At 43.7% G+C, this 20,485-nt stretch overlaps 1 protein-coding gene across 1 annotated transcript; it reads right to left on the reverse strand.

Moving 5' to 3' along the window:
• Positions 1-265: 265 nt before the first annotated feature.
• On the reverse strand, positions 266-9,652 carry LOC127784539 (protein FAR1-RELATED SEQUENCE 5-like). Its single transcript, XM_052311870.1, has 2 exons — positions 1,146-9,652; positions 266-815 (listed from the first exon to the last, which is right to left on the reverse strand). Exon 1 carries the CDS (start codon positions 8,525-8,527, stop codon positions 7,427-7,429), a length of 1,101 nt encoding a protein of 366 aa, XP_052167830.1. The 5' UTR covers positions 8,528-9,652; the 3' UTR covers positions 266-815; positions 1,146-7,426.
• Positions 9,653-20,485: the final 10,833 nt, after the last annotated feature.

A 20,485-nucleotide genomic window follows, 5' to 3' on the forward strand; every position in this document is an offset into this window, starting at 1 on the left:
TTTAGTGATGAACTCTGAGCTCCACTCGAGACACTCAAGGCTGTTGTTGGCCCGATCTTTCAGTGAGTTGTAGATAACTACAATTTGAGAGAAACGTTGACGACCCGACTACAACCGTACACAACGTTGTTGTGTTGCGCCTTAGCGATCGATACACCTCTCCGTGGGTTGTTGATCTTGCCGGTGCAGATCAACCTTATTCCTGCAAGGAAATCGAATAAACAAGCAAGAACAAGATAAAAGCAATCTGAATTGCAGATAGGAATTGAATACAAATGATAAGTTGGGATTCCGTAACAGGCAAACCAACGATCTAACCGATCACGGGATTACACGGCAAAGTATCAAAGCTAAACTTTAATCTACACAAAACCCAAGAAACCCTGAAGGGGTACCTAGCTATTTATGGAGGTGGGAGGATGACCAAGGGGACCCTAGGGTCGTGCTCCAACTGATTGGGGCGCACCCCACATGGGCCCCACTTGGGCCGGGGTCCCAAACGAAGTTACAAGCAATTTGGCCCATTATAGGTGATGTAGCACCTTGTTTCTGCAATAGCAGTCCACTGAGAAGGAATTTGGCAATGAGGCTGGATCCGTTGGAAAGACGACTACGTGAGCTTTCCATCAAGTACTCATGGACCCAAAACGGAGCTCGCATGCACATTTGGCGGCCATTTGAATTCAGTACAGTAGCAGGTGGCTGAATTGGATTCCAATAATTGGAGGACTTGATCTTGTTATCATCTTGTTCATCCATGATGTGAGCAATGGTTGTATCAATGGTAGCCATGGTCACATCATCCTCCCCTTCTCCTTCAAATCATCGAGCTCACAAAAATCATCAAACTGAACATAGCCCGAATTATTTAAAGAAGATGTCAATTCTCGTTCCTCTATTTCATTAGTAATGTGAACGACATGCTTAAAATCGGAACACAAAGAAACACTAGAAACAACATGTAAGTGAAGCATTATCACACGACTCTTCTTTATCACAAGGAACAACAAGTAAATCAACTTGTGACAAAGGCATCTCAGCAATTGGTTCCACTAATGGCTGCTCTACTATAGCATGAAAAATGGACATGTGTAGCTTAGCTTGAGAATACTCACATTTATTTATCTCAGTACTATTTAATTTACCTTGCAAACTTTCTTCAGACACCACAGGTGCTTCATCCTCTTTCTTCTCAAGTACACTATTCTCCCCCTTTTGTTGAATGTGATGAACTCCCTGCAAAATGTTAGTAACAGGAGAGACAAAAGATTGCTCCTCCAATGTTTGCACATCATCATTGCATCAGGATATAGGAGATTCAGAAATAGGAGATAAATCACATTGTTCATACTTCCTCGCATTTGATATGATCTGACTCTCAATGCTACGAGCAAACATGAATAGGTGTCCAATATGATTATATGTCACATTGGCAAGCATAACCTGAACTTTAGAACTAAGCCCTTTGAAAAATCTACGCATTGTGTTTTCATTGCATTCTTTTAGACCACTGTAGATAATGCAAACTTTGAATTCATGAATGTACTCACCTTGTGTTTCAGATGTTCTAATTTCTCATGAAGAAGACATTTGTAATAAGAACTTACAAAATGTTTTCTTATCAAGGTTTTGCATTCATCCCAAGTTTCAGGTTTGTTACTCACATAACTCCACCAAAAGAGAGCAGAAGAGGTAAACTTATTACTTGCAGCCTTAATCATTTGAGCATCAGAAAAATCATATTTGTCAAATTCATTGTCTACTGCTAGCTCCCAATCAATATAAGCAACAGAATCGTATTTACCATTGTAGAATGGTAACTTAGATTCAACTCATGCAAAATTATAGTCAGGTACCTCATATGCATCTTGTGGAGAAGTTGGCATCTCTCGTCGATGGTGAAGAAGCCGATGTTAAGCATGACCATCTCGTATCCCCTTGCGCAATCCTGGCATGGTTAATAGCAAACAAGAAACATACACAAGAATATGCACGCTCCTATCAACTACTAGGTAGTGGAAGCTCCGATATCACACACACTCAAGCTTTTTGCCAAGTTCTTACCAAAGCAAGCGGAATGGTGACGTACACCAACTCGGCCAAGCACCCCAATGGAGTTTGGATGTATCGATGCCTTGGCAAACACTTGCTATACGGCTGCAATCAAATATGTGGAGCTCTGTGTAGGCTTAAAATGTAGCAAAGGAATAGCAAATGCTCAAATCAGATAATACAAAATTGAATAATCATTCAAAGTCAGTACCGTACTGGTCCTAGGCTAGAACATACTAGAGACGCGAGCCTAGACACAGACGATACCACAAGATAGCTCCAGAAACAACTCAAGCACACTCTGATATACTAAAGCAAACTCAAATATAAGAGCTCATTTTTCTCTTTTCCATCTTTCTTCTTTCTTTTTTTTCTTTTATTTTTCTTTTCTTTTATGGTGTGGCTTTTCATTTCTTTTTTTATGCACCTTCCTGCCTTTTTTTCTTTCTTTTTTGATTTTTTTTACCAAAAACAGACTCAAGGACCTCAATGTGATGTTACAGGGACTCAAACGTAAATATAAAAATTTACAGGGACTCAAATGCAAAAGTCCGAACCCAAAATTAAAATTATACAAAAATGGAATGCTGAATTTATACTGGTTCCATTTTTTTCAAACAGATCTCCAATCCGACAATCGAAAACTTGTCACCAAGCTCTCTAGCAACTCACGGTGTAGATTGAAATCGAGAGGAGAGTGGGGAGTCACTCGGCTTGTAGAGGTGGTGGGAAGCCGCACGCGAGGGGGTGGGAATCGGCTATAAATTTGGAAATCACACATGGAAGGAATCTGCTATCCTTTCTTTCTCCTTAACCGCACGCAACAGCGATATGCTATCCTTCCTTTCTCCTTAACCGCGCGCAACAGATCCTCTTCCTTGCGTGAACAGAACAAGCACGGGCGAATGCAGACGGCAAACCCCAGATGCAACTCAGCAACTCTAAGACCGACTGATAAAAACTTCTGAAAACTAGAAAAATAGAACTCTGGCAGCAAGGCGGTTCCGTTTTCGTAGGTCCCAACGACAACAAGTACACGACGACGGCGATGACAGTGGTACAAAACGTGACCAGAACCTGAAATTCTAAACGAACTAAACGCTAAGACTAGCAACACAACTCGACAATGCAACGCAAAACTCAACAAAGCAAAAACTGAATGAACAATGCAATGGCACAAATATGGCTAGGTATAGGATGCAATTTTTTTGTATGGCTATTTTCTGGTAGTAGTGTTAACGACCAAATTTGAGAACACTGAGCAAAAAAAAGCTCTGATACCACCTGATGAACCCTGAGCTCCACTCAAGACACTCAAGGCTGTTGTTGGCCCGATCTTTCGGTGAGTTGTAGATAACTACGATTTGAGAGAAACATTGACGACCCGACTACAACCGTACTAGACGTTGTTGTGTTGTGCCTTAGCGATCGATACACCTATTTGTGGGTTGTTGATCTTGCCAGTGCAGATCAACCTTATTCCTACAAGCAAATCGAAGAAACAAGCAAGAATAAGATAAAAGCAATCTGAATTGCATATAGGAATTGAATACAAATGATAAGTTGGGATTCCGTAATGGGCAAACCGGCGATCTAACCGATCACGGGATTACATGGCAAAGTAGCGAAGCTAAACTTTAATTTAAACAAAACCTAAGAAACCCTGAAGGGGTACCTAGCTATTTATGGAGGTAGGAGGACAACCAAGGGGACCCTAGGGTCATGCTACACCTGGTTGGGGCGCACCCCACATGGGCCCTACTTGGCCCATTATAGGTGACGCAACACCTTGTTTCTGCAATTACAGCCCACTAAGAAGGAATTTGGCAATGAGGCTAGATCCGTTGGAAAGACGACTCCGTGAGCTTTCCATCAAGTACTCATGGACCCAAAACGGAGCTCGTATGCACATTTGGCGGCCATTTGAATTCAGCACAGTAGCAGGTGGCCGAATTGGATTCCAATAATTGGAGGACTTGATCTTGTTATCATCTTGTTTATCCATGATGTGAGCAATCGTTTTATCAATGATAGCCATGGTCACATCATTTAGCACGGCAAGCATATGGTTATAATGTGAAGAAGGGAGTATTTTTTATATTAGAAGAACCAGTGCTTGATTTCAAACCTTTGGGTGAAATTGGCAAAAATGCAGACCGGGGGCGGTCTAACATGCGTTGCACGGCTGATCTGACCGGTGACCAGGGGTGGTCTGACCGGCCGTATGCCGCCGGTCTGACCGGCCAACCCGGGCGGTCTGACCGGCCTTGCATGGCCGGTCTGACCGATTCTAGACAGGAGGTTGGGGGGCACGTCGCGATTGATTCAAAGGCCGAACTAATTGTAATTTCAGACATTTGTGCCCAGGATACAGAAGAGGATTGGAGAATTCCTTCGATTAAATATTTGAAAGACCCTACACTTAAGGTTGATCGGAAGATTCGGTGGCAAACGTTTAAATATACATTGCTTGATGAGGATTTATATCGCCGAAATATAGATGGGGTGCAGTTGAAGTGCTTAGATAATGATCAATCTAAAGTGGCTATGGGAGAGGTGCATGAAGGAATTTGTGGAACTCATCAATCGGCCCATAAGATGAATTGGTTGCTTAGAAGAGCGGGGTTCTATTGGCCGAGGATGATTGAAGATTGTTTCAAATATTATTGAGGATGTGAGGCTTGTCAACAGTTCGGCAATGTTCAATTGGTGCCCGCCGCCGTGTGAATCCTATTATCGAACCATGGCTGTTCCGAGGTTGGGCTATGGATTTCATTGGTCAAATTTATCCTTCGTCATCAAAGGGGCATAGGTTCATTGTAGTTGCAACGGATTACTTCACCAAGTGGGCCCAAGCCGTGCCGCTCAAGAATATGATTCATACGGAGGTAATTGTCTTTATTTTGAAGCTTATTATCCATAGATTCGGTATCCCGCAAACATTGACCACGAATCAAGGAGCTTCTTTTATGTCTAAGGAAGTGAAGAGTTTTGCCGAATCTTATGGTATAACATTGTTGAGTTCTTCTCCTTACTACGCTCAGGCTAATGGACAAGCCGAGTCGAGTAACAAGACATTGTCGAAGCTAGTCAAAAAGAAGATTGAGGAACACCCAAAGAAGTGGCATGAAGTGCTTTCTGAAGCATTGTGGGCGCATAGGATATCTAAACATGGTGCCACTAAAGTCACTCCTTTTGAATTGGTTTATAGTCAAGAAGCTGTTTTGCCGGTTAAGGTAAATCTTGGCTCTCTTCGGTATATCAAGCAAGATGATTTATCAAGTGAAGATTACAAGAATTTAATGGGAGACAATCTTGATGAAGTCATCGACAAGCGTTTGAAGGCTTTGGAAGAGATAGAGAAAGAGAAGAAGAGGATGGCCAAGGCATACAACAAAAGGGTGAAAGCAAAGTTGTTTCAAGTTGGAGAATTGGTTTGGAAGATAATTTTGCCTTTGGGTACTCGATCCAGGGAGTTTGGTAAGTGGTCTCCTAGTTGGGAGGGTCCTTTTCGAGTATGCGACATTGTTCGAGGGAACACATATTTTTAGAGACACTTCAAGCAGAGCGTTTTCAGCGAGCAATCAACGGAAAATACTTGAAGAAATACTTCCCGAGTGTTTGGCAAGACACTTAGGAGGTTCTATGGCCAGTAATTGGATTATCGCCCTAAGACCAAAACATGTTCCATGGTTTTAGATTCACGCCATTCACCAAAACATGTTCTATGGTTTTAGATTCACACCCAAATTTGGCACCCAGGGATAAAATATGGAAAATTGCCAAAGTTTGGATGTCTGACGGTTTTCCTCTAGTTGGGCTGGTCTGACCGCCGTGTATAGGCCGGTCTGACCGCCGAAAGTGGGCCGGTCAGACCGGCGGTGTGTGGCCAGTCTGACCTGTAGAGTCCAAGTCCGGGACTGTTTCATCGGGTCTCGAGGTTTGTGGGCCCCCGGCTTTACACACCAGAAACCCTATGTGTCTTACAATACCATTCCCTAGATCAGTAGATGGTACACATATGGCACAGTTGTATATCACAAGTTGACATCGTTATATAGTTTGAACTATACATTAATAGTACAAGGGTAGCCCAAATGGGATCCAAATAGACCGAGCATGGTCATGTACTTTGCAAAATACCAAAAGAAGTAGATGAGATAGCGGAAGCGAAGCAGCGGCGGTCCAACGTACTCCACAAGCATCGACTGGTGAACCTAGGTCCCAACTCCACCGGCTTCGATATCTCTTCATCAGCATTGTTCCCGTATGGTCGACTCCAACTCCTTTCTAAAAGATTTAGTTAAGCAAGGGTGAGTACCAACCGTACTCAGCAAGCCACCACTACAGAATGCGTTTAGTGCACACAGAGGTTCAAGGATGGCTTGGTTTATTTGCATAAAGCAAGATTTCAGAAATCATTTCACAAACCTATGACCGAGCAGTTTTAACTGAAAACAATGATAAGTTGAAGTTATCATTAATCTGCAAAGGTTCATCCACCTTCCCCAAGCCTCGCTTGGTCCGGTTTACCCTCGCATCCAGTTTTCCACATTCCCAACATCATCATCATGACCTTCCTGCCCATCGGGCAAGATCACACCACTTAATCTAAGCAAGATTAAAATCTATGAGACTAGTCAAATGTAGTACAAGTCCCGGCGCTCAATAACCGCGAGCACGGCTATTCGAATATATTTGATTTACTCACACTGCAGTGGATGTACGCTTTTAATCCCACACTCCGCGACTTGCCCAACACATGAGCCTAGTCCCAACACATAAGACTTTCCACGATCCGGTATTTCAGTCACCCTCGCGTTTCGGCACCTGCTCCAAGGACTATGTACCTCCATTGCACCCTCGGCACAACACACCACCTCGAGCCGGCGGTGAGGAGAGTCCTGGCGCCCCTGGGATCACAATGGGTTATATTACATATAGGTTAGGTGCATTTTAGATTTCTGACGTCATAAACCAATCCACATCCCTTCACCTTATCTCACATCACACTTCAGAACCACCATGACAGGGGTGCCGTGCTATAGCTGCCTTCATAGCTAAGTCTTGACCAGTTATTATGTTTGTGGGCTCTACACCTTCCATAGCCTCTAGAAATGCTTGAAACAACCATACAAAGGTTTCTGTCTTTTCATTCCTTAGAAATCCACAACCCAGCTAAATATCCAAAAAAAAAATACACATAAGGAAGTCATCATAGTTTGGAAGTAAGTTACTACAATTTGCGTAGTCTGTACAGTTTGTTTTTGCTGGAAGTAAATCAGTATAATTTTGAACTATAGAACAAACACTAAAAGATGTAACTTGTAAACTTAGTTACTTTTTTTCTTTTTTTTAGAAAAAAAATGTAACTTCACATGCTACTGGAAGTAACTTTTGTCAGGACTTGATGTAACTCAATGAATCCAACAAGTAACTTAAGGTGTACTATAATGTACAAAGTTATTATAGATTTTTTAGATTTACTTTTTTTTTGCAAAACAAGGAGTACCTGAATTGATTGCCCATGTCTGTTTATCCCAATGAATGGTGCACAAGGCATGTTATACATGTTCGTCATGTATGTGCAGTCAAACGAGATGCAATCTTTGTAGTCTTTGTAGGCATTTCTTGCTGCTCCATCAACCCAAAATATGTTCTGCACCCTGTCTTCCTTATCAAGTTGAATCTTGTAGAAGAAATTTGGGTCATCCTTTTTGATTTCCTCGAAGTGAGCAATTGTTTGAGGCATATCTCTACACCTATACTCGCTCCCCAACTTTGACTTGAAATTGCTTATGTCTTTTCTAGTGTAGGGTACATTCCTAGCCCCTCCATACAATTCTGACATCAATTGCATAATTCTACCAGCTGAGAGATTAACTCCGTGCAGCATTGTGATGAAATCTTTTTCCTTTTTCGGTATTGCTCTATGTGACCTTAGAAATTTCTTAAGTGAAAACTTTCTAACCAGAGGATGTGTGTGTTCTTCAACAAACTGAATTACTTCCCACCTAGCTCCTTTCCTCTTCACTGTCATCCTTACTTTGTAGGCAGCCTGTCTTGTTTTACTTCTTTTCCTTTTCTTTGGAGGGCACGCTTCACCCGTTTTTTCTTCTGGACCACATTTGTTGCAAACAAACATTACTTTGTCACGTTCTCCATCTTTGGCTGACTTCCTTGAAGTGTTGATTTTGATTGAAAATCCAACGCACTTTGCATACCTGTTATAGTGAGCCCTTGCTTCCTCCTCTGAGTTGAAAGTCAAGGCGAGGTATGGCACTTGTGTGCTGCACAAAAAATCCTGTGATGGCGCTGACTGTGCTTCTGAATCATCTGTGCCAGAGTCTTCACTTGAAATTGTGTTGGCAGTAGCAGTTGTTGCGCTAGTTGCAACACTAGTATGCATTGTGTCTGCATGATCTGACATTTCTTCAAATACTTGCATCTCATCATTGGCTTCAAATACTTGCATCTGATCATTGGTTGCAAATACCTATATCTCATCATTGGCTTCAAATACTTTCATCTGATCATTGGTTGCAAATACTTGCATCTCATCATTGGCTACATTGTGTGCTTGTAAACTTCCAGCATCATCAGCAGTATACATAGTTTCAAAGTCAAAAGTGTCATCGAAATTTATAGCAGTAATCTCCATGCTAGTGTCAGTTGGATTTACAGGGAATTATGTTTCACTTCTGTCTTCATCATCAATTAGTAAATGATGTAGTGGATGTTCATTTTCACCAGAAACTAATTCTGGGATACTGTTGAGGTCAAAATCCATTTTTGCTGCATGTGTTTCAGACTATTAGTAAGTTTATACGGAGCATTCATTGAGGTAATTCAGTAATTGGGGGGAGAAGTAACTTGCACATCACATGAAAGTAAAGCTTTTATTTTTTTCAGAGGAGTAATTTTGTCAGACAATTACATCTGTGGTATAGAAAATTACTTGCATGTTTTAGAGGGAGTAACATTTATATGTTTTGAAGTAAGCCAGTACAGTTTGGAAGTAAGTTACATGCAACAGGATAGCAACTCTTATAACTGGACTCGATGTAATTAAATAACCCATACAAACATTTCTGTCTTTTTTAGATGCTTTCTAGGAAGCAATTTTGTCAAATTGAGACCAGTGGCTATACTAATTGAAAGTGCATCTAGGCCCCTAATGATTTTGATGATTGATTACAATGCGATTAGAGAGGACTAAAATTTTTATTCAAGCAAATGTGAAGGTTGTTAAGTCCTCAACATGTTGTAATACAATGCATATCCCGTGAATGCGACATTGCGATGCAATGCGGCAATGATCAAATGGTATATTGTATCTTTTTCCTCGCATTGTGTCGTAGGAAAGCCGTAATATTAAGGGGGATGATGCATAGACATATAAGGAGTGATGCGTGTGCTCAAAATCAATTTTTCTTCGAAGCATTTCTCTTTTGCAGTGTTCTGGAAATTTTCAGAAGTTCCGCAAATAGTTTTCGGAAGTTCCGAAAATACACAGAATCGCGTTTGAGTGTTCTGGAAATTTTCGGAAGTTCCGAAAATAGTTTTCGGAAGTTCTGAAAATACACAGAACCGTGTTTGAGCGTTCTGGAAATTTTCGGAAGTTCCGAAAATACACAGAACTGTTTGAGAGCTTTCTGGAAATTTTCAGAAGTTCCGAAAATGATTTTTAGAAGTTCCGAAAATACACAGAAGCGTTCTGGAAATTTTCGGAAGTACTTTCGGAAGTATTTTCGGCAGTTCCGAAAATGGGCATTGACTTCGATTTTTCTCATATCTGGAATTTTCGGAAGTTCCGAAAATCCCTTTTATTGCACTCCAACGGGCAGATTTGTGCTGTGGGTATAAATAACCACCTCCCCTCACTTGTGAGGGCTGCTGGTTCCATTCCAATTATTTGTGCCCTTGGCTTGCTCTCTCTCTCTTGTTCATTTGAGCCTTGCTTCCTCGATTCATCTCTCCACCCGTGTTTGATTTGGATTTGATGTGTGTGTGAGAGTGTGGATTCGAGCTTGTGTGGGTGCTTCTTGTGGTCTTTGTGAAGATTTGTGAGCACTTGCATCATCTCCGGGAGTTCTTTTCATCATCTTTTACTCTTGGAGGTTGAGGACTCCTAGACGGCTAGGTGTCACTCCCGAGCCATCGATCTACTTGTGATTGGCCGGGAGAAGTTTGTGAAGGCCGGATCTCGACTCCACAAGAGAAGAGATACCTCTTAGTGAAAGGAGAAGTGCTTAGTGCAACCTCTTGAGGAAAGGGTTAGCTAAGACCCGGCTCTTAGTGAGCTCCTCAACGGAGAGTAGAATCCCCTCAAGGATTTGAACTCCGGGGAACAACTTTGGGAGCTACATCTTGGTGATATTTCTTCATCCCTCTCCTCTAGCTTTGCTTGCTTGTGCCGCTATTGGTCTAGTTGCTGATTGTGCCTTGTATTTCCTGTTATAGTGTTGTAGATCTAGAGTTTTCATTTTGTGTGTGCGCTGCTTTGTGCATTTTCGGAAGTTCCGAAAATCATTTCGGAAGTTCCAAAAATTCCCAGCCTAGCTCCAAAAATTACTGCTTCCGCATTTCTTAAGTTTTAAATTAGCCTATTCACCCCCCCTCTAGGCCTAATTGACCCTTTCAATTGGTATCAGAGCCTAATCTCCTAATTAGGCTTAACCGCTTGGAGAGATCATGTCGGGCCAAGCGGGGGATGGGAACGATGGTGATAAGGGAGCTAAGATCCCTTATGACTATACCTCTACATCTACATCTTTTGTGAGTACCTATAGCGGCAAAGCTCTGTACTTCAATGGTACGGACTATGCCGCTTAGAAACATAAGATGAAGATGCATTTGAAGTCTATTAACCCATCTATTTGGAGAATAGTCGAAAAAGGCTATGTTTTGCAGAATCCCAAAGATCCCACCAAGGAGGACGACGAGAACGAGCACAAGAACGCTCAAGCCGCTAATGCAATACTTAGCGCCTTGAGTGGAAGTGAGTTCAACCGTGTGGATGGCATTGAGAGTGCCAAAGTGATTTGGGACACGCTTCGGAACTTGCATGAAGGCACGGATAGTGTTCGTGAGTCCAAGGTGGAGATCCTCAAGGGGCAATTTGAGAGATTTGTGATGTTGGATGGTGAGAGCCCAAGCGACATGTACGACCGGTTGAGCAAGATCGTCAATGAGATCAAGGGACTTGGCTCCAAGGACATGACCGATGAGGTTGTGGTCAAGAAGATGGTTCGAGCAATCACTCCAAGGAACTCTACCTTGGTGACCATCATTCGTGAGCGTCCGGACTACAAGACTCTCACACCTCACGATTTGCTCGGACGCATCTTTGCCCATGACATGCTCGTACAAGAGTCCAAGGATGTCATCCAATACATCAACCAAAGCTCAATCGCAAGCATCAAGAAGGAAGACTTGGCTTTGAAGGCAAAGGAAGAAGAAGAGAACCGCAAGAGCAAGAGCAAGGCGGAGATCGATGATGAAGAGATGGCTCTCTTCGTCAAGAAATTCCGCAAGTTCATGAGGCGAAGCGGCTTCTTCAAGGGAGGATCTTCCAAGCACTACTCCAACAAGTCAAGTGGAAGACACTCCGCAAGAGTGTGCTACGTGTGCAAAGAGCCTGGGCACTTCATCGCGGATTGCCGCCACCTCAAGGATGGTTCCCACATCAAGGAAGATAAGAAGAAGAGTAAGAAGAAGGATGAGAAGAAGGAGAAGCACAAGCATAGCAAGAGGGAACATTATGGCCAATCTCACCTTGGGATGATCTTTGGCTCCGACTCCGAGTCAAGCTCAAGTGATGAAGAAGGAGTCGCCACGTTCGCCGTCAAGCCTTCATCACCACCGAGACTCTTCGACTACTCAAGTGATGAGGATGCTCCGGTTTGCCTCATGGCAAAGGAGCCTAAGGTACCTTCTCCTCTTAAGTCATTTAATGTTGATCTTGTTAGTGATGAGGAGGATGAGGTTGAGGATGAGATTATGGATGACGAATTGTTCAAGTCCATAACTAAGGAATCCCTACCACACTTGAGTGAGTTGCTTGGGAGAATTGAGGACCAATATGCAACTCTTGAGAGGCAAGAGACTTTGCTCATTCGTGAGAAAGAGCGGTCTCATGAACTCAAGAGTGAGCTTGCTAAGGAGAGAGAAAAATGAGGCATTGGTACGGCTTTACAAGCAAACCAAAGAGTCTCATGCTAATCTTGAGGTGGCGAACGCTCAGCTTCAAGAGAGAGTGGATGGTTTGGACAAAGCATACCTCACTCTTGAAGAGAAGTTCGAAACCTTAAAGAATAGTGTCTCTCTCCCTAGCGAGCCATCTTGTTCCAAAATTGTCCCAAGCAATGAACCATGTGTGAGATGCAAAGATATTGATATTGAAGCTTGTGCTACTAACTCTATTGCCTTGAGTGCTTTGCAAAAGCAAAATGAGAAGCTTATGGGACTCCTTCACAATGGCCTACTTAAGTGCCATATGGATAGTAAGGCTCTAAAGGAGTACCTAGGCTATCAAAGGGACAACTTCAACCATGAGGGTCTTGGGTATGTTCCTCCACCAAAAGGGAAGGTGGACAAGAGTGTGATGATCAAGAGGCCTCAAGGTCTTAGCAATTTTGTTAAGGCCAAAAGTATCCTTCCTAATGATTATGCTTCACATTGTTCTTTTGATGCATCTTATGTTCTTAGGAAGAATGCTAGTGGTCGTGTTGTTGCTAAGTATGTAGGCCCGAGGGGCAAGAATATTTCTATCAAGAGAGTACTTTGGGTGCCTAAGGCACTTGTTACTAACATGAGAGGACCCAAACAAGTATGGGTACCTAAAACTAGAAATTGATCTCTTGTAGGAATATGTCTCCGGTGGAAGAAGTTGGGTGATTGATAGTGGATGCACCAATCACATGACCGGAGAAGAATCAATGTTTTCATTTCTTGATCCAAATGGCACTTCACAAGATAACATAGTGTTCGGGGACGATGGAAAGGGAAAAGTTATGGGATTGGGTAAGATTGCAATCTCTAATGATCTTTCCATTGCCAATGTTCTCTTGGTAAAATCTCTAAACTACGATCTTTTGTCCGTTTCTCAATTATGTTCTATGGGTTACAATTGTCTTTTTACCGATGTTGATGTGACCGTCTATAGAAGGAATGATTCCTCGGTAGTCTTTAAGGGTGTTCTCAAGGGAAAGCTTTACCTTGTGGATTTTTCCTCAAGTAAAGCCAAACATGAGACATGCTTAGTGGCTAAGTCCAACACAGGGTGGCTTTGGCATCAGAGGCTAGCCCATGTTGGTATGAGGAATCTTCACAAGCTTCTAAAGCACGATCACATCCTTGGACTAACAAATGTTCAATTTGAGAAAGATAGGGTGTGTAGCGCGTGTCAAGCCAGCAAACAAATTGGAGCACATCATCCTATCAAGAATGTGATGACCACTACAAGACCATTGGAGCTTCTCCAGATGGACCTCTTCGGGCCAATTGCTTATCTAAGCATTGGAGGTAACAAATATGGTCTTGTTATTGTTGATGACTTTTCACGCTTCACGTGGGTGTTCTTTTTGCATGACAAGAGTGAGACACAAGCCATCTTCAAGAAGTTTGCAAGAAGAGCACAAAACGAGTTCGACCTCAAGATCAAGAACATTCGAAGCGACAACGGCAAGGAATTCAAGAACACGTGCATCGAGAGTTTCCTTGATGAAGAAGGCATCAAGCATGAGTTCTCGGCTCCATATTCACCTCAACAAAATGGAGTAGCCGAGAGGAAGAATAGGACTGTCATTGAGATGGCAAGGACCATGTTGGATGAGTACATGACATCGGACCGTTTTTGGGCCGAAGCCGTCAACACCGCATGCCACACCATTAACCGCCTTTATCTTCACCGCCTTCTTAAGAAGACTCCCTATGAGCTTCTTACCGGTAACAAACCAAATGTCTCTTACTTTCGTGTTTTCGGTAGTATGTGTTACATTCTTAATAAGAAGGCTAGATCCTCTAAGTTCGCTCCTAAAGTGGATGAGGGATTTTTGCTTAGGTATGGGTCAAATGAATGCGCATACCGCGTCTTCAACAAAACCTCCGGTATTGTTGAGATCGCGCGTGATGTGACATTTGACGAAACTAATGGCTCTCAAGTAGAGCAAATTGACTCACATATGTTAGGTGAAGAGGAGGACCCGAGTGAAGCAATCAAAAGGTTGGCTCTTGGGGACATATGCCCTAGGGAGCCACAACAAGGAGCCTCTTCCTCAACACAAGTGGAGCCACCTACATCAACTCAAGCCGACGATCCCTCTACCTCAAGCTTGGATCAAGGTGAAGAAGGCGAGCAAGTACCACCCTCACCGATCAATTTAGCTCGCCCAAGAATCCACCAAAGTATCCAAAGAGATCATCCCACCGACAACATCTTAGGAGACATCAACAAGGGAGTATCCACTCGTTCTCGTATTGCAAATTTTTGTGAGCATTACTCGTTTGTGTCTTCTCTTGAACCTCTAAGGGTGGAAGAAGCTCTTAATGATCCGGATTGGGTGATGGCGATGCAAGAGGAGTTGAACAATTTCACCCGGAATGAAGTGTGGACTTTGGTGGAGCGACCTCGGTAAAATGTGATTGGCACAAAGTGGATCTTCCACAACAAGCAAGACGAGGCCGGGGTCGTAATAAGGAACAAGGCCGAGGTTAGTGGCGCAAGGGTTCACCCAAATCGAAGGATTAGATTTTGGTGAAACTTTTGCGCCGGTAGCTAGACTTGAGTCAATTTGCATATTGCTTGATTTTGCTACTAACCTCAATTTTAAGCTATATCAAATGGATGTCAAAAGCACCTTTCTCAACGGGCCTATCAACGAGTTGGTATACGTGGAGCAACCACCGGGCTTCGAGGATCCAAAATTTCCCAACCACGTGTACAAGCTCCATAAGGCACTCTACGGGCTTAAGCAAGCTCCTAGAGCTTGGTATGAGTGTCTTCGCAATTTTCTTGTGAAAAACAGCTTTGAGATCGGGAAAGCCGATTCAACTCTTTTTACTAAAAGGCATAATAATGATATTTTTGTGTGCCAAATATATGTCGATGACATTATATTTGGTTCTACTAACAAGTCTTTTAGTGAAGAGTTTAGTAGGATGATGACCAAGCGTTTTGAGATGTCCATGATGGGTGAATTGAAGTTCTTCCTCGGTCTTCAAATCAAGCAACTCAAGGAAGGAACTTTCATTTGCCAAACAAAGTATTTGAAGGACATGCTCAAGAAGTTTGAAATGGAGAATGCGAAGCCAATCCACACTCCCATGCCATCAAATGGCCACCTCGACCTCAACGAGCAAGGTAAAGACGTCGACCAAAAGGTATACCGTTCCATCATTGGCTCACTCCTTTATCTTTGTGCATCTAGGCCCGATATTATGCTTAGTGTGTGCATGTGTGCAAGATTTCAAGCCACTCCGAAGGAGTGTCACCTTGTGGCCGTGAAGAGAATTCTTAGATATTTAGTGCACACTCCTAACCTTGGTCTTTGGTATCCTAAGGGAGCGAGGTTTGATCTCATTGGCTATGCCGATGCGGATTATGCCGGGTGCAAAGTGGATAGGAAAAGCACATCGGGTACTTGCCAATTCTTGGGTAGGTGCCTTGTTTCTTGGTCTTCCAAGAAGCAAAACTCCGTCGCCCTATCCACCGCCGAAGCGGAATATGTTTCGGCAGGGAGTTGTTGTGCTAAACTTCTTTGGATGAAGCAAACCTTGAGAGACTATGGCCTCAATGTATCCAAAATCCCACTCCTATGTGACAATGAGAGCGCCATTAAGATAGCCAACAACCCCGTTCAACACTCCCGAACCAAACATATCGATATTCGCCACCATTTCTTGAGAGATCATTCCACAAGAGGTGACATAGACATCCAACATGTGAGAACCGACAAACAATTGGCGGATATCTTTACCAAGCCTCTAGATGAAGCTAGGTTTTGTGAGTTGAGGAGTGAACTAAATATTTTGGATTCTCAGAATGTGGCTTGTTCTATTGCATGCATGTTTGCTTGGTAGAATAGGTTTGCATACCACTTTGTGACAAAATGATCATTCAATTCATGGATGGACACTAGTCACTTTTGTGGAGAACTTGAATCTATGTGTATGGGGATCTCATTTTTCAATAAATTTTGGTCCTAGCACAATTTGCAATAGATTCGCACATTCCCTCCTTCGAGAGTGAATCATCTTGTCTCATGGTAATTCACTCTCTTTTGATCTTTGGATCATCCATTTGTCTTGTGGCTATTGTTTTGTGTGGTTGATTGCGTGCTAGCCATAAGCTCAAATGGGGCCTAAATGTTCGACCATTCTTTTCACTCCTCCTATCCAAAGATTTGCAAATTGCTTTCATCAAAATTCCCAATGCGAATTCTCTTGAAAAATGCATTTCAAAATGTTTGCAAAATTGTTTTTCATCAAAATTCCGGCGCGAATCCTTTCAAAAAGGGGTTTTTGTTAGCTTTCCAGGTTTTTTCGGAGTTATTCCGAAAATTATCGGATAATTCCGAAAATTTCCAGAACCATTGCGTCGCTTCTGTATATTTTCGGAACTTCCGAAAAATTCCAAAACCGTCGAAATGTTCCTGTAAATTTTCGGATCTATCCGAAAATTTTCAGAACTTCCGAAAATTCTCGGAGGATACTTAAACCCCCGACCGTGGACCTCTTTTCTTTCTCTCCTCCTTGTTCTCCACGGTTTCCTCTTTTTCTCCCTCCCCTCTCCGGCGACCCAATCCTCTCCGGTGATTCCTCGGGATTCCCCGGCACTCCCCTCCACTCCAACCTTGTGGGAGCAAGGTTGGGAGTCTTCTTGGCGGCTACATTGTTGATCTTCCCCGAGTTCTTCGCGTTCTTCATGTTCTTGAGGTATCCAACTTAAAATCGTATCCCTCGATTCCTCGAGTTTAATCTTGCGATTTCCTTCGGTGGAGTTGTTCCCCTAGTGCCATAGACCCTGTAGATTCAATTTCACAAGTTTTTGTTGGTGGATTTGTGCGGGATCTAAGTTGTAGTGCTCGGGCTGAAATTTTCGGAAGTTCCGAAAATTTTCGGAATTATTTTCGGAAGTTCCAAAAATTCCTGGCCGAGCCCTCCAACCTTGGTTTCGCATGATTCTTGCCTCCAATCACTTGTACATCTTCTCTTTGGCTTCCTTATACTCATTGTTACTCTTGTCTTGATTGAAGGATGCCTCCTCGCAAGCAAACTTCTCGCAAGTCCAAGCGCTCTAGGGATCGGTCTCCCACTCCTTCCCCATCCTCTCATGAGGACTCGGACCATGATTGGTCCGGGGGAGAAGAAGAGGAGACCGGCCCTCAGGTGGCCAATGTTCCCCGGGGCTCCTCTCTCCCACCTCGGCGTTCCACTCATGGGGATCAAGGGTCCTCGCGGCAGCCTCGTGCTTCCTCTGGCGAGGGCTCTTCTCGCCAAGCTCACACCACTGCACCTCCTCCGGCGGGGCTTATTGGCCCCCTCATGCTTCATGCTCTGTCATGCCCGGAATTTCTATCCAAAATTCCAAACGCTTACATGTGTGTGAACCCTCGTCCAGGAATCAGCCGAGGCACACAATAACAAATTGATAATAGAGTACAATTATTACTCTAATTAATAAGCGAATAAAATGTCATTACAGAGGTAGATAGTCCCTGTCAATCAATAAAGATCTAAGCAGCGGAAAAATAAGATAAACGGCGCAGACGACTCCACTCCACAGGCAGCTTGACCAGGGCTACACCTAATCCTCCACACCATCAGCATCACTGTAGAACTCCTCCTCTGATGAATGATTGCAAGGTGAGTATATGACATACTCAGCAAGCCACGCAGCAAATATGCAAGTGCACAGGATAACAAAGGATGGCATAGTAGGGTTTCATTTGCATAAACAGCATTTAATAAACATTTCAGAATTTAATAAAACAGTTAGGTAATAATTAAACAATATTAATCCAACGCTATACAACATACCCTGTTGCATAGGCCCAACCATTCTGAACAACCAATCCCGGCTGCACAGTTCTATCTCCAAACCAGGAATATACCATTCCAAACTAGGAGCTAATCAAATTATTACCAGTTATAGCATCTTTCATTATGATGAGAGGTATGAGACTAATCACGAAAGACATTGTTAGACCCGCCCATAACCGCGGGCACGGCTATTCGAATAGTTTTACTCTGGCCAGAGGTGTACCACTGTACCCACAAGACACAGCCCCACAACATGTCACCATGTGCCTCAATACCACCACGGTACCTCGAAAAGGAGCTGTGACAGTACCCCTCGCACAACACAATCCACCACAGCGCACCGTTCCTGGATCATAATCACCCCCTTATAAACAAGGCATGGACTCCCCAGCGACCCCCGTGGGCTTATCTCCGCTACTTCTCAGTCTGGTGCCCCGCAATGAACCATGCTATACAAAAGGTAAATCCGTTGCCCACGCTGGCTTGTGGTTGGCACGGTTAATGTTTCACAACCGAAACTCGTGAACCGGTCCTTAATTGTCATGAGCACGACCATCAAAACCATGTGCTCACAACCCACCATTATCAGGTTTTAGTTGGCAAATTAATTAATTAACCAATTATGATTAACCATCATGAGCTATCATTAAGCCATCATTAAATAGTAGTGAATCATAAGTTATCCCAATAGTGTGCTAAAGTTTCTAAGCATAGCTAAGCAATCACATCTAATATCTAGCTGAACCAATATATAAAGCTCAACTAGTCAATTTATAATAACCCAAGGTATCAAGGAATAAAGTAATAAAAAACAAAAGGGCTATAACAAACAATAGGTTAATTCCACCCAATGACATTCGAAAATAAATGCAGTAGTTGAGTAGAAACAATAGCTTTAAATGGGATCAACATGTTCAAAGGGTTGTTTGGGATCTGTGTGACTTGCCTTGCTGGCCTCGGAACTCCTCAAATTCTTCTCCTGCGAAAACAGACTCTCCGGAAACGTCGGAATCTAAACAGAAAAGAGCAAAAACACCAAAACAACACATAAACAAGCATGAACAGTACATGTGGATATTTTTAACATGTAGATCTCAATTTTAGAAAAATTTAGAAACTTGAACCAACTAAATCCGAGCTAAGATGAATTAGTTATGAATTTTTAAAGATTAAATCGGATTAAAACACTTATATGGATTTTAATTGAATTATGACGCAATAATGAATTATTTTTTGAAAAGGAAAAGAGGATTTATTGCGTCAGCGGCTAGGGTTTGCGGTGGACCGGGTGCACGGCGGCAGTTCACGAAATTGGACGGCCGAGATCGATCCATCCAAAACGAACGGCCGAGATCGACCGGTCCACGGCAGGACCACGGCGGACGGCATCGATGACGTCGGCGATGACGTCACCACCGGCGGCGACCGAACCGCGCGAGCTCGCCGGCGAACCACGGCACGACAGCGCGAACGGAAAGCCTTCACGGGTTGCGGGCGGCACGGCGAACTCACCGGCGACCAAAGCGACGGCGGACGATGACCGGACGACGTCGGCGACTAGGAAGAAGCGGTGGCAACCTTCGGCTTGACGACGGCGACGGAGTTCCGGCGGTCGACAGCGACGGCGGAGGGGCGGACGAGGACGGCGACGCAACGGCGACCACGACGGCGGCCTTCCCGAGCGACGGCGACAATCGGAGCGACGGCGGCGCTAGACTGCACGGGGCTAGGGCGCTACGGGCGGCGAGGGACGAAGGCGAGGGTGGCGGCAGGTAGCGGCGGGCTTGGGGGTGCTTTTATAGCGACTAGGAGGCGGCGACGGAGGCCCACGGCGACCGGCGGCGGGATGGAAAGTCTAGGGTTCGGAGGAGAGAGACCGATCCGATTCGACCTCGAATCCACGAATTTCCAAACGATTTTAGCCGATGATTCCAAAAGAGAAAAGATAGAGGAGATCGAGAAGATCATTTCCCCTCTATCGATTTCATCGGAAACGGAAAGGATCGGCCGGATTTCAATGGCGGCGGCGGCGTGGCGCGGCTAGGGTTTCAGGCGGCGGCGGCGGCGCGAGGAAGACGAAGACTGACAGGTGGGCCCCACCTGTCAGCGGGCGGACGCGCGAGCGGGCGGCGGCTCGGCTACGGACTGGGCCGACTTGGGCCGAGGAGGAGAGAGAGAGGGTTTTGGGCCGACTTTCGGCCCAAAGCCAAAAGAGACTTTTAAAAACCTTTTTCAATTTAAATTATTCATGAAATGCAATTCCATTTATTAAAAAAAACTTCCTTAGCTCAAATTAATCCCAGAAAAATCTAGGAATTATAGAATCAAGCAAAGTGTTTAATGAAATTTTATCTGGCCCTATTTTATACTGGAATTTATTATTTAAAAA

Source organism: Oryza glaberrima, chromosome 9, assembly GCF_000147395.1.
Source record: "Oryza glaberrima chromosome 9, OglaRS2, whole genome shotgun sequence".
Taxonomy (NCBI): Eukaryota; Viridiplantae; Streptophyta; class Magnoliopsida; order Poales; family Poaceae; genus Oryza; species Oryza glaberrima.

Bases quoted from the DNA above. Each gene is read 5' to 3' on its own strand.
- LOC127784539 (XM_052311870.1), bottom strand. From the start codon at position 8,527: ATGCAAGTATTTGAAGCCAATGATGAGATGCAAGTATTTGAAGAAATG.